This window comes from Lagenorhynchus albirostris, chromosome 13, assembly GCF_949774975.1.
Source record: "Lagenorhynchus albirostris chromosome 13, mLagAlb1.1, whole genome shotgun sequence".
Classification (NCBI taxonomy): Eukaryota; Metazoa; Chordata; class Mammalia; order Artiodactyla; family Delphinidae; genus Lagenorhynchus; species Lagenorhynchus albirostris.
In genome coordinates this window covers 67,224,990-67,241,955 of record NC_083107.1, presented here as the reverse complement: position 1 = coordinate 67,241,955, position 16,966 = coordinate 67,224,990, and the positions used below count along the sequence as shown (strand labels likewise).

Genomic DNA, 16,966 nt, shown 5'->3' with positions numbered 1-16,966 from the left:
TCCAATAGATGTTATCAGGCATCTTCTCTGCATCTCTCCGCACACTATGGGTGACTAGGGAACAAAGCCCAGCCTTCGAGCTCATGGTGTCATACAAATTACATTAATCTGAAGGGTCTCGTGTAAACTAGCTGTTTCATATGGGTCTGTTTTCTTTCATGTTTCACACAGTTCCGATCAGAGCGAGGGCTTTCATATTTTTGTTCCTCCGTATTTATTTGTATAATGCTCTCTTTTCTCCTGGAAACGGGCTCAGAGAGATTTCTGTAGCCTGTTGGTCTTGATCAGCTACCTCACTTGTTTTAGAACAAAGATAGTTTTAGACAAGAAATTACAATAGAACGTACTTGATGTGTGTGTGTTTACGTATATCTCTGTGTTTATATGTTGACTGAAGGAGAAAAGGAGGCAGAGTTAGAACACAGCGACTGGAGGAGGTATATGGCTTTGTAATTTCCTGCCAAGTGAAAAGTGTTCTGATTAAGTGCTTTTAGTCCAGAGAAGGAAGGATCAGGAAGCAGCTAAAGTAGTAGCTTTATACAGAGTTGGGAAAGGATCAGAAGCGTAAAAAAAAAATGCCCAACCAAAGGCCAAGTTAAGTTCAGACATTGGATGGAGGTAGGAGAGAGATTCCTGAGTGAGATAGAAAGGTAGGGCTTACCTGGCTTCTTTTTCTCTCCACCACTTGAGGTTCTTGAACCTTTGACTTAAGCCCCTGACCACCATAGTGTGAAATAGTCAACTTCGTTCCAAGCCTTCCCTTGAATGAAGAACGGCCAAGACTTTGATTCGTGGCCTGTCCTTTGGAAGGTTCTACTGGTGGGCTGAAGGCTAACACTGTGTTCTCAAAACCTCTTGGCCTGGGATAATATGCTGGGACTGAGGAGGGAAGAAAGAAGGAGACACAGAAGAAAAATAACAGTAAATACAATACATCTGAACATTGGACTTTTTTCAAATAGAAATACTTTTCTCCTTGCCTCCCCCATGTATTCAATTTAAATGCATGAAAGGCAATGCAACTTTGTGTCTCTTGAAGTTAGATTGAGGGCCATAAAACTAGATGAGATGAGATGAGATGAAATGAGATGGGGCATTGGAAGGCAGTGAGAGGCCATCCCCCGAACCTTCCAGCGGGATTTACCTGACCACTGGGCAAAGAAGAGCTTATCCATTTTCTAAAGGTTTCCAGCTCAAGCTGGTTTTTAGTTACCTTTATGGTTTTTAGTTTCCTTTAGAAAGTTGCTTAACCCCTGTGTGCCTCAGCTTCCTACTCTGTAAACTAGAGGTAGTTCATCCTCATCACAAGCTTGTCTGTGGATTTGAGATAACTGATGTAGAGCATCTGGTTCGCGGCTGAGCTCGTAGTATATACTCAGCTAAGTGCGCTCCCTCCTGATTTGCTGGAGAAAAGAAGCAGCCACCTCTCAGCTTCAAATCCTGAATTTGGGGGAACCAACTCCTCGGGCAATTCAAATATTCTCAGAATCCCTCAAACACAGAGATGTCTCTGGCACGCCTGGCAGGTACTGATGGCATGGGCATTGTGAAAAGCTGGGCGCGCTTTTTTGTAAAGCCTGTGTATTGACTCAGTCTCTCTCATTGGCTTTGTTCACTCTGTACAGTTCAGGAGGGGACGGCTACCTGGAGAATGTGACCACCTTACCGAGTAAGTAACCACCCGTGGCTTGAGGTTGTCCTCTGGGTCCATCTGACCCCCAGGCTTCCTGAAAAGTGCCTCTCAGCTAAGAAAGGAGGGAATAACATCTTCCTTGTGGACTGTCATTGAAATGAGACGAGAGGCCTGTGGACAGGTGGCTGAAGGGGATGGAATAAACTCTGTGTTTGGATTCCGGAGACCTGGGTACGAGCCCTGACCCTTCTGTGTGCTGGCCGGGTGACCTGGGCCAAGTTACTAAACATTCTGAGCCTCAGATCTCCTCAACTGGCCCAGAGAGTGTGGAGATAGTCAAATGGGGCAGTGAGTATTTGCTGCACTGTAAACTATAAAAAAAGAAAGAAAGAGGGCTTCCCTGGTGGCGCAGTGGTTGAGAGTCCGCCTGTCGATGCAGGGGACGCGGGTTCGTGCCCCGGTCCGGGAAGATCCCACATGCCGCGGAGCGGCTGGGCCCGTGAGCCATGGCCGCTGAGCCTGCGCGAACTGAGAGGCTCTTGTTGTCTTGGCCCAGCCTGTCACCAAGTCGTTTGAGGCCCCACCTCCTCTCAGGAGCACACTCTGCCTTCCATCCTAAGCCCTCTGTGTCCTGTGCACCCTTCCCCTTCCAGATATCCTTCGGAAGTTCAACGGAAATCTCACAGGCTATGCGGTGGGCACAGGCAACGCCAGTGACACAAATGCCTTCCTCAATCAGGCTGTTCCTGGAACAAAGGCTAAGTATGGCATCTGGGGAGGGGAGGGGTCCTGTCAGGTAGGGAGTGGGAGGCATGTAGTCCCCTTTAAGGTTGTAATTCTGACCTCTGAGTGCCGAGGGGACATTTATCCATTTGCAGCAATGATTTGAGAAGTTCTTGGCCACCCTCTTCTGTGGCTGCCCCGTGACCAAGGCCGCAGGGAGGCTGGAGGGCTGGATCTTGGACAGAGGCCATGCTCCTAGAGCCTGAACTCCTGGCCTTGCTTTCCTGTGCAGCATGTTCTAATCATTCAACTAACGACCCACCTTAGCCAATTTTTAAAACTTAACCATGGCATAGTGGTACTCTCTACAGCACCTCACAAGTGGCAACGCCCCCAAAAGATCAGGGAGTACCAAGCAAATGGATGGGCAAGCCAGGATCTCCAGCCTCAGAGGCTACTTAGAGGGGCAGTAAGTCTTGTCCTGTCCCCTGCTCCTGCTCTGGAGCTGCAGGAGATGCAGCTGAGAAGCCAGAGGCAGCTGGAGCCAACTGCTCAGCCTCCCGGGCTGCTCGTCCAAGGAGGCCCCTCACCCTGCTCCTAGAAGCCTCAGCCGCCTGGGTCTCCTTGCTCCTGGCCCAGCCTGGGAAGACCCTTCTTAGTAGTGGAAACGGCTGGGGACAGATGGGCCCACCACCAGGCGCCAGGAGATGAACGTTCTGTGGCTCCATCTCACACTATAACAGGGACCTAAACTAGCGAGGAGCTGGGGATGCCTGAGGTCTGGTCTTTCCATGAATTCTAAACCCGAGTGTTTGTACGGTGTATATTTATTCCCCCACCTCTTTCTAAAAGAAACATGTAGCTAAGTTTGCCAAAAATGACACAACATATACATGAGAGAGAAAAATCACAGCCTCTGGTGGGGGGAGGAGGGGAAGAAGCAACTGTGTCAGTATGAGCCTTCTTACGATTGTTGTGTCTAAGCATCAAACACTCAGCTTCCTGGCAGCCAGGGTAAAAAGAGGAAGCATGCCAAAACTTTCCTGGATCTAATTTCAGAATCTACACCAGTCCTTCAAAGGAGATGAATGGTTTCCTAGCATGGAATCCTTAAAGACCCTTTGCATGTGGAGTCCTAGAAAGGAGACCATGCGTAACAAATATAATTGTCAGTACCCTTGACTATTGCTTTAGAACAAACACACGACTGGCTTTGCAAACGGTTATTTGTTGTCAGAACTCTCCAGGAGAGGCAAGTAGCTTCTTGTCCTGAGCCTCAGGGTCTCTGCCAACTCATGGTGGGGGGGAGGGGTTAATGCCGTAGAAACCTCCAGTTCAAGCCCTTTAGGATGAAAGGTCTGGGCGCTGTTCCTCAACGGGACTGATTTCCTCTCCTCCTCAGGGAACTTTCAAGCCAAGTCCAGACTCTGATACAGAAGATGAAAGATGACCATGTGAGTCAGATTTTTGGTTACCTTTACATTGCTTTTTCTTCTTTTTTCTTTTTGGCTGCCTCGGGTCTTCGTTGCTGTGCGCCCGCTCTCTCTAGTTGTGGTGAGCGGCGGGGCCTACTCTTCTCCGCGGTGCGTGGGATTCTCATGGTGGTGGCTTCTCTTGTTGCAGAGCACAGGCTCTAGGCACGTGGGCTTCAGTAGTTGTGGCTCGCGGGCTCTAGAGAGCAGGCTCAGTAGTTGTGGCGTGAGGGCTTCGTTGCTCCGCAGCATGTGGGATCTTCCTGGACCAGGGCTCGAACCCGTGTCCCCTGCACTGTCAGGCGGATTCTTAACCACTGTGTCACCAATGAAGCCCTATGGTTATTTTTAAACACTAACTTTCTGACCCACTAAAGTCCCCAAATGGAATTGTCTGCCATGAAACCAGTGAGCCTCCTGTCACTAGAGGCATTCAAGCAGCAGTAGGGCAGCCCCTGTCAAAGGCCCTCAGGAGATTACGTCAGCTGGGGGGAGGTTTGTTGCTGATCACAATGACCTTGAAAATCCCTCCTGATGCTAAGAATCTGTGGTCTATAAACCTCTGAAGTTCTGTCAGCTCTGAGATTCTGATGCTGTTATTTCAAGAGGGCAAGGAAGTTTTAGAGGGTTGAATGGATTTCCTAGAGCTGTGGTGTTTTTATTTGTTGGAAATCATCAGGCATTTTCCTCCCTCTGTGTAGAGAGTAAATTTCCACGAGGACTGGAAGGTCATCACGGTGTTGATTGGAGGCAGTGACTTATGTGACTACTGCACGGATTCGGTAATGGGGGCGGGCCAGGCCTACTCATCGCCCTTGATTTGACCTGTAAGCCTTGGAGATCCTATCTGAGAACAGTCCCTAGAATCAGCCCTAGGATTGTCCATCTACACCTGTGTGTGTGTGTGCGTGCGTGCACACACGCACATGCACACACAATTCACACACGTGCACGCACACACTTCTTGCCCCCCGAACCCTCGCATTTCTGGCTCCCCCCCATGTCCCAGCTGGCATGAGGCAGCAAGTGACAGATATACAGTGCTCCTATTCCCGTTTCCTACAACTCCTGAGAATTCCGAAAGAGAAGAAGCAGTGAAGCCCAAGCCCGTGAAAGGGGTACTAGACACCTTCTGCTCCTGAGCTACAGCTCTGGCTGAAGGTTCCAGTCTTCGTCTGGCCCATCTTTGGCAACAGCGAGTAGCCAACCGTTCATCTCAGATGCTGACATGACGAGCTGGTCACGGTTGGATGCCGAGGGAGAACGAGGCCTTGGGCTGGAGCCGGGTGGGGAGACTGCCCTCTCCCCCTAACCAGCTCCTCCTCTCCATCCTGTCTCTTCCCAGAATCTGTATTCTGCAGCCAACTTTTTTGACCATCTCCGAAATGCCCTGGACATCCTGCACAGAGAGGTGAGTGGCGGGCTCCCACAAGCTGGACACAGCTCAAGCGTGTTGGGGGCAAGAGGGTGAAATGCCCCCTCCCCTGAAGGAGACAGACAAGGACGTGGGCTCCTGCCCTTTCCAGAGTTTGGGGCTTCCCCCCCAAGGAAGCCTCATTCTATTTGGAATCAGCCCCGAGGGTCTCAGGCTTGAAGAAGGGAAGGCAGTCCCCCCACCTCTACCTGGGACATTCCCTGGTGGAGGCAGCTGGGCGGCTCCCAGGCTGGGCACCGCTCTCTGAGTGGCAGGCAGTGTCTACAGTAGGCCCCTCTCTGGTCTCCCCACCCCCTGGCATGGACAAGCCTTTCCAGATGCCCAGGAGGGGGCGCTCTGACTCCCAGATGCTTCTATGGGTTGCCAAGACTCTGGGCCTGCTCAGCAGAGTTAGCCCAGGTCGGGCTGGAAGGACAGAGTCAAGGGCTAATGTCCTGGCAAACGGGGCACCTACCTCACCAAATTGAAAGCTAACGGATTTGGGGCTTCCCTGGTGGCGCAGTGGTTAAGAATCTACCTGCCAGTGTGGGAAACACAGGTTCAAGCCCTGGTCTGGGAAGATCCCACGTGCCGCGGAGCAGCTAAGCCCATGCGCCACGACTACTGAGCCCACGTGCCGCAGCTACTGAAGCCCGCGCAAGTAGAGCCCATGCTCCGCAACAAGAGAAGCCACCACGATGAGAAGCCTGTGCACTGCAACGAAGAGTAGCCTCCACTCGCCGCAACTAGAGAAAGCCCACACGCAGCAACGAAGACCCAACGCAGCCAAAAATAAATAAATAAATTTTTAAAAAAGATTAAAAAAAATACTCACAAATTTAAAAAAAGAAAGCTAACGGATTTGGGTTCACTGACTGATGGCTGAACGAGCTGAGCCCTCAGCATTTAGACTCGGGTCTGCCATGTTGTCCTGCTCCAGGAGGCCCATTCACGCTGCTGCCAACGTGGGTGGCACAGCCTGCAGGGCCCTAGGTGGTCACCTTGTGTCGACACCTCCCAGAACCCAACTCGGGGACTCCGGAGCCAGATCCCACTTCTTGGGGCCCTAAGGCAGCTTGTGAAAGAAGCCCCTCAGCCCCTCTCTCATCTGAAGCCTCTCCCGTAGGTACCCCGGGCGCTGGTCAACCTCGTGGACTTCATGAGCCCCCGCGTCATGCGGCGCGTGTTCCTGGGGAACCCCGACAAGTGCCCGGTGCAGCAGGCCAGGTAGGCGGGTGCTTGCTGGTCTGGCTCATGCGGTGGGGACTCCTCGGGGTCTCTGTGACTTGGTCCGTCCATGTGTGCAAGTCTGTAACAGGGTCTGTGCCAGGACCACCTCCTTCTGGGAAGTTGGAGCCAGGGCCCCCGCTTACCAGCCTCAGGGTATCAGCGAGAACCTCTGTGATACGGGGAAGCCACGGGGAAGCCACAGGGAAGAGGTTAGGGCTGGGACAAACACTAGTTCTCAGAGACGGTGCAGCCCAGCCTGTGAGAAGGAGAAACATATAGGGACGTGTCCACGGGTGGTGGAAGCGTAATGGAAAGCAAGGGAATGGTCCCCAAGATTCCCTTACCTTTGTGGGGAAGAAGCGAATTGGGGAAGGACACAGGGAGCTTCCAGCTGGGAGTGTTTTGTTTCTTAAGCTGCGTGAGAGGTGCAAGGTGTGTGTTTTATTATTCTTCCTACATTATATATCCATATACTCATTTAACAAATACTTTTTAAAATTTTGCTGTGCACCAGGTACTATTCTGAGTGCTCTAGAGATATCTTTTTTAACATTAAGTGTATTTTATGGATGTGAAATAATCCATAACAAAACAAAAGGGGACACAGTGGGGCACTAGTGTGAACTCAGGAGGTGTCTGAGGCGTGAGCATCAGAGGCCCCGAAATGCCAGCTCCAGCGCCAGAGCAGGCACTTGTACTTTATTTCTAAACACTGAACGTTGGCTTTTCATTGTCCAAATTCACGTGTTCAGCGTAATTTGCTGCAGGCCCAGGGCCTGTGGTCCAACACTTGTACTCTGTTAATGTGAGAGGCTGCCCACCCATACACCCTTGGGGCTTTGTCCATCCCCCTGTCAGGCCTGAAACCTGCCCTGAGCACACGCGGCAGAGCCTCCTAAGCCAGGGCTCCGGTGAGCGCCTCACCCCGCCCCACGCAGCAGAGTCAGTCTCTGACCTAAGCTTCTGCTCTGGGTCCCCCTGCCTCCCCCTCTCTGTGCAGCATTTTGTGTAACTGCGTTCTGACCCCGCGGGAGAGCTCCCAAGAGCTGGCCAGGTTGGAGGCCGTCACCCGAGCCTACCAGGTAAGACCAAGAAAGTCTCTCCTCCCCCTCGATGAACACGCCAGTCCAGAGCCCCCCGGGGGAGGTACACGGGGAAGGGAAGAGCTGTTCAGGCTTTGAGGGGTAACATCGCCCTCCAGGCCACTTCCTGGCTGAGGTGTCTCAGGCAGCCCAGTTGGAGTCATCCCAAAGGAACCCAGGTGGCAGAGTCCTCATGGCTGAGCTGTCGTTGGTGGCTCAGCCCTGACACTTGGCCTGAAGAGGGCGGCAGCCCTAGGTGCCCCATCGGACTACCTTTCCCTCCACTGCACCCTGGAGGCCCAGCTGTCCCCCCAACCTCCCACCTCCCCAACAGGCAGGCCACGCACGAATGGGGAGTTGCAGGTCCCGAGCCTGGGGGCCCCCTGGAGACTCTCCCTAGGTTTTTCCGTTCCTTGTGGGACTTCCTGCCCGGCCCTTCAGAACTTGCGGTCCACTTAAAACCAAAACCAAAAGGTGGCACAACCCGTATCCAATACTCTGGAAAGAGATTTACCATCAGGTGTGTCTGTGTTCTCAAGGGAAGAACTGAGTCAGCCCACCTGTTGAGGGAGACGGGGACAAGGACACTACCCACCCCCCCACCCCTGCCCTAATGGGCACCTGGAGCCCCAGGGCCTGTGCAGAAGGCACCCATGTGTGTGTCCCCAGAGCAGCATGCGTGAGCTGGTGGAGTCAGGTCGCTACGACACGCGGGAGGACTTCTCCGTGGTGCTGCAGCCCTTCTTCTACAACATCCAGCTCCCCATCCTGGCGGTAGGCTCTCTGCCCTCCCTGACAGGGCTGCCAAAGGGGGGAGAAAATTCAAGGCAGAAATGCCAAGTGCTTCCGTGAGAGTGAAAATAAATGGGGCAGACCCGGGCAGCTCTCCAGCTGCTGGTCTGGTGGGTACAGCTTCCCCGAACATCAGAGCTGCATTCCCAGAGGCAGTCCCACGTGAGATGTTCTCATTACTACTCATCACAGCCTCCATTTTATTGAGCACCTACTATGTGCCAGGCACTGTGCGCACCACGCATCAAATCTTCACAACTGCCTTTTGAGGTGAGTTTTATCATCCCCACATAACAGAGGCTCAGAGACTTGAAGTATCTTCCCTAAAATCATACAGGAAATAAGGCACAGAGGTGAGATTTGAACACGTCCAATTCCGGACTATTTACTTTCTGCCCCACAGCCAACACTGCAGTTATAACGGAGGGTACCATTTCCGCCCCTGGCTCTGCTCTCCACTTGACACTTCCACTCTGAGCAGAAGAGCTCTGTGAATGGACCAGGGTGGGGACTCAGTTCTCTCTACCCGGGCCTCCATCCCAAGGGCCTGGCCTACCTGGAGGGAAGCCGGAGGAAGCTTTGAGCACCTAGGCTTTGCCCAGGCCTGCCCCAAGGCTTGGCCTCTTCTCCCCACCAAGGTCACTGGGACCAGCTGGCCAAGGGCTGGGAAGTAGCTTTTCCCAGCTGGCTGACCAAGACTTCCTCAGGGACTAGTATCTCATTCCCTCAGCCATGGCATGGGTTACGTACATGTGCCTAAAAATACATATAGCACTTTTTTAATTAAATAAGGGGAATTGTGGGACCGGAAAGCAGATTAGGAGTTTGGGGTCACTCAAGGCTATTGATCTGTGGGACTGCTCTGATCTCCCTCTCGAGGTGAGCAGGGCCTTAGGAAGCCACAGGCGGGGAGCACCCTCGGGGGAGGAGGGCATTGAGAGGTCAACCCCAGGGGTCAGGCCCACCAGCTGTGGCCCACTATCCACCCTCTGCGCCAACGGGATCTTAAGGACGTCTGTTTCTCTCCTTCAGGATGGGCGCCCGGATGTGTCCTTCTTCGCCCCAGACTGCCTCCATCCAAATCAGAAATTCCACTCCCAGCTCTCCAGAGCCCTTTGGGTCAATATGGTAAAATAAGTGGGATGTCCCTGGTTCTCTGGGGTTCTAGTCTAGAGCAAAGCCCCCTAGAATGGAGCTTGTTCCTGGCCTCCCTTTGCAAGCAAGATACAGAGGAGCAGTGGCCAGCGCATCCGTGGAAGTCTGTATAGAACTGAAAATACGGAGTCCTTATGATTCCGGGGTCAACTGCCTCCCCTCTTCTGGGCTTTGAACTGCGGTGCGGGACTCTTTACACGAATGCAAGGCAGAACCCTCACGTTTATTCAGTATTTTCTATGTGTCAGCAGCTGTTCTAGGCAGTTTAAGCCATGTTATCTCATTTAAGCTTCTCAACAGCCCTGCAAGAAAAGTCTTAGGAGTTTCTGAGGGAGCTGAATCCTACAGAAGCTAAGAAACTGGCCCAGTATCCCACAGCTGGCAAGTGGCAGTGCCAGGAGTAGCAGCCAGGCCCCCTGAAAGCAAATCTGAGCTCTCCCCGCTGCAGGGTACCCTGCCAGGGAGTGTTCACTTCAGTGGGGACAAATTAGTACACGCACGTCTCTCTTTTCTTCCTCAATCAGCTTGAGCCACTAGGAAAGAAAACGGATACCCTGGACCTGACGGCAGCTATACGCCTCCCCTGCCCTGCTCAGGTAATGAGGGAGGGCCTGCTGTGCTGCTCCCCAGAAACCCAGAGCTCAGACCCCACCCATCCCCTTCACCCCGCACCACAGCTTCCCCTTTGCCCATCTTGCCCCCTGACTGGGAGAGGACGGACTTCGGAGGATGGAGGGAAGTGGAGGAGAACAGAGGGGGGTAGAAGAGGGTACAGAAGCACCTGTGTCTTTAGGAGAGGCAGGTGGGAGAGGAGGCCTGGCCCCAGTAGAGGGAGACGAGCAGGGTGACGGATGTGGATTCTTGAGAAGTGGCGTTAATAAGCCAGAAGGTGGCAAGACCGCTCATTTCAGCAGCGGTACGTGGGGCAGTTGGGAAGGTCCGGCTGCAGGTTGGAGGCCTAGCAAGAAGCCAGCTGGGCTCAGAAGCTGTGGTTAGTGGTCGTCGAGCCTGGATCGGGAATGTCCGGCAGGGAGAGGGTCAGAGAGGAGAGCCCTGGAGCTGGGTGGGGGAGGGACAAGCAGGCCCGGCCTTGCCATGACTGGGGTGAGGCTGGCTGGGCTCCTTTTAAGGAGGAAGATCTAAGTGGTTGTTAAACCTGATTTCAGGCCCAGGAGTGGGGCAGGTACATGTGCCCATTGCCTTCAACCCCCTCTTCTAGCCCCTGTCTTATGGCTCTTGAACCAAATAAGGCTGAGGCCAGAGAGCCCTCAGAGGCAGTGAAAGCACGAGAGCGTGACCCGGTCTGGGAGGCTGGGTTTCCCACCTGGGTTGGGCTGCTTCGCCCTCTCCCACCCTCCCAGCTGAGCAGGGAGAGGACCTGCAGCTCCCCCGTGTGTCTGCCGGGGCTCCAGAGACAGTGGGCAGCCCTGCCTGGTCTACCCCTCCCTGTCTGCTGCCTTCCCCACCCCAGTCTCAGGCCCAGGCTCAGCCTTGTGTACCATCAGCTTCATCAGGAGGGTGGGAAGAAGGGATACAGGAGTGGAGGCAGTGGTAGCAGAGGGCTCAGATGCCGGGTCCAGGGCTTGGAGCGAAGGAGATGTTCAAAAGATGTAATAATCAGTGCAATGTGTGCAAGGTCCTAGAGGGCCCTTCTGTGCCAGGTGTAAACCCTTTAATTGCTAGATCCATGTACAGCGGGTTCTAGGGGAGGGACCAGGCAACCTGGGTAGTGGGGGCATTCGGGGACTCAGAGCAGTGGCTGTAAGCCATACGGGGGTAAGTATTTCAATATTTTCAGAACCCATATGGCCATTCTGAACATCAGCCATGGAAAACCCTCTCCAATCTGCCAATTCCCCTTCCATTAAATAGTAAAAGTAATCACAGCCCATTCCAGGGAGCCGTCATTTGCTCTCCTCCTCACAAATATCTGTTAAGTGCCAGGTTGGAGCCTAGGCGCTGGGGCAGGTAGAGCCCTGTCACCATAGGCTTCAAAGTCCCAGATCAGGCACAGAGCCCCAAAAGGCTGCTGCTTCACCCAGAATCTCAAGCCACATTGGGCTCCGCTTCTCCTCCTGGACAGAACCTGAATGAGCCATTGGTGAGCAGAGGAGAGCAAATCCAGCCTCCTGGAACGTAGAAGCCCAGCCTGGGAGAAGCGGTTGCCAGGCAACCCCAGAGCACATTCCAAAAGGATCCATCTGTTGGCCAGCCCAACCTCACCGCACCAGGCAACGTAGAATTCTGCATTCCTCAGGTCCCATCTGCTCCCTCCCATGTGCCTTGGAGCTATATAAAAGTCCACCAGCAACTCAGTGTGAGCTGACAGGGGCCAGGCAGCACATATTTTAATCCTAGCTGAGTCTAAACATAGAGGCCACAGGCAGGACCCAGCAGGGAGGAGGGGGCAGGGACGGATGCAAGCACTGGGGAGCTCTCTCAGCTTCCTGCCTGCTCCTCCCCCAGCCCCAATCAACTGCAAGTGCATTCTGCCCAGCCAGGTCGGGCACTTAACAGTATTCCATGGATTTCTGTTAGACTTTAAGGTTGCACACAGGATTTTATGGCCAACTTTTTTTTTTTTTTTTTTTTCTTGCGGTACGTGGGCCTCTCACTGTCGTGGCCTCTCCCGTTGCGGAGCACAGGCTCAGCGGCCATGACTCACGGGTCCAGCCGCTCCGCGGCATGTGGGATCCTCCCGGACCGGGGCACGAACCCGTGTTCCCTGCATCGGCAGGCGGACTCTCAACCACTGCGCCACCAGGGAAGCCCTGTGGCCAACTTTTGATCAGTTGCTCTGTGGACTGTGACTGTTGTCCCCTTCCTGCCTTCATGGCCTCTGCCCACTCCTTCCCTAACCCAGGGCTGCTGGCTGTGGCTCCTCCTCAAGCTTTGAAGAAATCGGCCGAGGGTGAGCGGAGTCCTTTTTCAGGTCTTTTTCTTGCCCTCTCTAGACGCGTTTGTCAGAGTTAGCCACCTCCTCCGTGAATTTATTCCTCCTTGCATTCGTGGATGTAAAGCCACCTTGATTGTTCTGTTTTTCTAGCGTCTGCCCCTTCTCATCTCTTTTAATAACCCTCCTTCCTTTCTCCCAGCATCGAAAATGTGGACATTCTCCAACTTCCATGTCTCAGCCCTATTCTCTTTTCTCTTTCTTTAGGTCCCCTCACTCTGAGATCTGTCCATTACCAGGGTTTCCCGTTAAATGTCTTTGCCTAGGATCCCCCAGCCTGTGTCATCATTTCTTACTTTTTTTCCCCAAACTTGAGCTCTATTTCTAACCCTTAAGAGATCTTTCCCCCTTGGTTGCCCTCTATGGTGTAAGCTTACCCAGAAGGCAGATTAAATATATGATCAGGGTACCCACAGAATGGGGGAACCAAGGGGAAACACAGAGAGACAAAGTGAAATAATTTCAAGTGCTGTTTCATCCAGTCTTTCATCTTGAGAAAAAGCCGAGGTTTCTTGGATTCCCTTATACTTCCTTTATTGTTTAGCAGTGTTTCTCTTTTGAATTACCTATGGGGTCTATTGTCTTTTGAATGCTTTGGACTTCTAAATCTCCCATTCCTGCCCGGACCTCCTCGTCATCTCAAACTCATATTCATTCAAAAAATGATGTTTGAGTAACAACGTCCATAGGAACGAAATAGCTGTCTTCCCAAACTCTCTGATCCTTAGGACTTCCTATTTCTGTCCACGTTGTTGTGGCTGTCACAGTTCTGCAGGTGTGAAACGTCAGGCACGCTACCTGATAGGATCCTTCCTAGTGCTTTTCCCGCTGGCATCCTTTCCGTTCCCACTGCCACCACCCCAGTTCAGGTCCTCAACACTTTGTGTGTTAAAGGTCACCTGATGCTTCCCATCACAGAGCAACAGAGGATTTTATAACCTTAGGATGTCAGTGCAGAGGGCCTTGGAGTCCTGTTGAGGCAGTCTCTCACATAATAATTGAATTATTCTACCACATCCCTCCCCAGGCAACTAGAGGCTATGGCTTCTACTTAAACTTCCACACTCTCAAGGCAGTGCTTTTCTAACAGCCAAGTGGCTACCTGTTAATATGTTGTAAAATCAGCCTAGTAGGTCGCGTTTGGGATGGGATGATGGGATGGGATAGGATGGGAGGTTGGGATGAGGTGGGACAGAAATGTCAGAGGGTGTTCCGTGCACCGCTGTTATTTCCTCCTCTCTTCTACCACTACCACCCTCCCCTGGGTCTTCTCCTCAGTTTCCTCAACTATTTATCGCAGACAAGTGTCCCAAACCCTGCCTCACGTAGTAGGTATGTCTCCTAGGAACGTGGCCCCCCCCTTAAGTTGGTGCCCGGCCCTGACAGTACACACCTGGTTTGGTCTGAGCAGCACAGAACAGAAGAAAACCAGCTCTCCTTCACGGAGCTTTACACCTAGTAACACTGCCAAGATGAACAAGACCTTTTCCCGAAACCACTGACTCACGTTGCTGACTCACATCAGGTGGCTGTCGGGGCTGTGCCCACCGGCAGGCCACACCATCTTTGCACAGCTCTAACTAGGAGAACATTTCCTTGTGCTGGCCTTCAATGGGCTTAGCTTTCTACTTACTGGTGTTAGCAACCTCGCCTAGGAGAGCCAGCGGACTAAATGGGCTCCCTCTTCCCTCTGCTCGGCGCCAGGCCTTTAACCCAGTCTGACTCATGCAGACACAGTGCGGTCAACGGGCCCAGGGCACCCAGGCCGCCTGTCTGCCACTGTCCTGGACCTGTTCTCATTGTTCCCGTTCTGGCCTCACTCCCCACCGCATTCCAGTGTCTCCCTGACGCCTTAGTTCAGTCTCCCCTCTCTGGCCCCTCCCTCTACCGTTGGATCATGAGATGGAATAGGCTCTCCAGTTTGATTTTAAGCATGTCTGGAAGGGCAGGGAGCGTCTTTGCTCTCCGGTTCTTCCTGTGGTAACCACTCTGAGACTAGCTCCAGCCCCCAGGCCCTGTGCCCCATCGGGGCTCCCGTGAAGTGGGGAGAGAATGATAACGAGTGACCCCCCCTCCCAGTGAGTCTCGTCTTTGAGGACCACACATTCCCAGATCTTGCAACCGTTCCTCAGCAATTACTGCACTTACTGGATGCGCTATCCTCTGATGCTTCGCTACGTGATGCTTCTCATGTTCTCTGCCTGACCGGGTTGTAAGCCTCTGTATCCTCCCCTCATTCTGGCACCTAGAACAGAGCTCTGAACACATGGGGCTCTACAAAGGTGGGTATTTATTTATAGGATGCTCCCAGAGCGCCCTCGTCTGATGGTGAAGCTCAGGGGGCACAATAGCATTGGCCAGAGACAAGCCTCGTTAGCCGGGGCGACGCGCCATTGTAAGCTCTGTCTCCTTGCAGTGTTGCAGATGGTCCAGGGCACACTTCCTGCCCTTGGCCCCGAATGCCCCCTCTGAATCATGTTGCAACTAGGAATGCCGAGACTCGGAGGTTAGGAGAGACGTGCACTGCCCAGGGAGCCAAGGTCTGTGCTGAGGGCTAGGGCTTTCATGTACCTAGATTTCATCCTCCAAGGTGACTGCTGAGACCTTCTCTTCCTCATCCCTCTGTATGACCAGCAGGGTCTTTCTCGGACCTGACTCCCGTGATCAGGAGGAATTCCCCGTGAGGAATGGCAGGAGGCCACTGCTGGTCAGGAGGCTTGGCGGGTGGGGCCTGGCTCTGCACTCACTTCCTGCTCTCCACCTGGAGCAGGTCCCTCCTCCACTCTGCCCCCCAGTTGCTCCTCATCTGTAAAGCGGGGGCATTCAGGGGTTGCAGACTCAGATGCAGTAGGCAGGAACACGACTGTGTGGATGGGATCAGGTCTGGGACAAGAGGAGGTGGTAGGGTCAGAACTGAAGGGCACACGCCTCTTCGGGAAGCATTCAGAGTTGGTCTTCTCTCCTCTCCCTTCCTTTCCTCCTCTTCCTTTTTAAGCACCTTTCAGGCCAAAATAGAGCAGATGGGCAGTCAGCTCTCAACCCCTGGTTCGGATCTCCAATGACCTCTTCTCCAACATTCCGGTTCTTCCTACTTACTCCCATGTTATTCCCAAATTTTCAGACCATGGCCCTTCTACCCCACTCAGCGCGTCTTGTGAAGGTGTTGACAGCCCTGGGCTGTTTGGCCTGATCTCTGGCTTATGAACTTCTTACTGCTTCACTGTCATTTTCACATTTTCTCATTACCTGCTTTCCCCCTTTTCTCCTTTGTCTACTTCCTTCTTCGACCAACTTATCACCCACAACTGAATAGACCTGGATTCTTGACTGGGCGTGTGTGAAACTGATTGTAAAATAAATAGGCGAGCAGGGAAAGAAGAGGCTGTTTCACGAGAAAAAAACACAACCAGAGTATGTGAAGCCAACCCGAAGGGGGTAAGATACATAATTCAAAGGAGGCAAAATCATACTAATAGCAGCAGATATTAAAATACATTGATGATCATAACACTTTTTGGTGAAGAAAAAAGTGCTATAATGTGAATCTCTTGCCAGAGAAATAACAAAGGAAAGAAAAATCATTCTGAGGATTAGGGGGATGTTCAATTGTCAGGGTGAAAACAAAAGCGCAGAACCCTGAATAGAACATGTATGGAACCCTTTTTAGGCCTTTCATTGTGCATCCCTTGTCAAAGCTGTTATGTAAAATCCTCTAGGGAATGAATGAAATTATGTTTGTACGGTTCTTTCTATTTAAATGCAGAAGATCATGTTAAATAAATCTACAGGACAGGATTGTTAGTACTTAATGTTTCCTAAGCAATCTTCCAGGCTGTCAGATAACCTCTCCCTGTGGTTTCTTTTCTCTCCTAGAATGAACCCTTCCTGAGAACCCCCCGGAACAGTAACTACACATACCCCACCAAGCCGTCCATTGAGGTAACCCCCGACGCACGTCTGCCTCTCTCAGGGACAAACCATTTCCACCTCCCGGCGACTCGGGGCATGGTGTGGGTTTCCGAGAGTTAGCTTAATCAGAAACGTACCCCGCTTACATACTGGAAATTGGAATGTGAAGAAAAGGCTCCTGAACCACAAAGTCCCAGGATTGTCCTAACATGTTCTCAAGTGTTTACCTGATGTCAGCAACCAACTAGAGGAAGTGCCTGTGGATCAGTTGTCTTTGACCTTTGCACAAACATCATTTCTGATCAGGCAGCTCAGCCTTTCAAGAAGAGATGAGGGGGAGGCGGTGGGTATGATGCACTGTCAATTTCCTGTCGTTGAGTGGGAAGAACCTCAATTCCGGGGGCTGGGCCCAACAGGAAGCTGACGCATATGCAGGTGGGTCTCCAGGGCTTGCTTGGTTCAAGTCAATCATTCTAGCTCTGAGGATTCAGGGCCCATGACTTTAGGGGCAGCTACTGCAAAGATGGCCTGAAGGATCCTGAACCACACCCGGCCTTGCAGGACCGGCCTGGTCCAGACCACATGTGTCGGCCACCAGATCAA

At 52.6% G+C, this 16,966-nt stretch overlaps 1 protein-coding gene across 1 annotated transcript in view; it reads left to right on the top strand.

The window, feature by feature from the left end:
- PLB1 (phospholipase B1) overlaps positions 1–16,966 on the top strand; it is a 122,825-nt gene that overhangs the window by 82,401 nt on the left and 23,458 nt on the right. Inside the window, exons 34-44 of the mRNA XM_060169830.1 lie at positions 1,626–1,669; positions 2,287–2,395; positions 3,759–3,810; positions 4,530–4,610; positions 5,174–5,239; positions 6,369–6,469; positions 7,473–7,554; positions 8,224–8,328; positions 9,379–9,474; positions 10,026–10,097; positions 16,328–16,393. Coding sequence (XP_060025813.1) covers positions 1,626–1,669; positions 2,287–2,395; positions 3,759–3,810; positions 4,530–4,610; positions 5,174–5,239; positions 6,369–6,469; positions 7,473–7,554; positions 8,224–8,328; positions 9,379–9,474; positions 10,026–10,097; positions 16,328–16,393 — 874 coding nt within the window. The remainder of the gene's footprint in view (positions 1–1,625; positions 1,670–2,286; positions 2,396–3,758; positions 3,811–4,529; positions 4,611–5,173; positions 5,240–6,368; positions 6,470–7,472; positions 7,555–8,223; positions 8,329–9,378; positions 9,475–10,025; positions 10,098–16,327; positions 16,394–16,966) is intronic.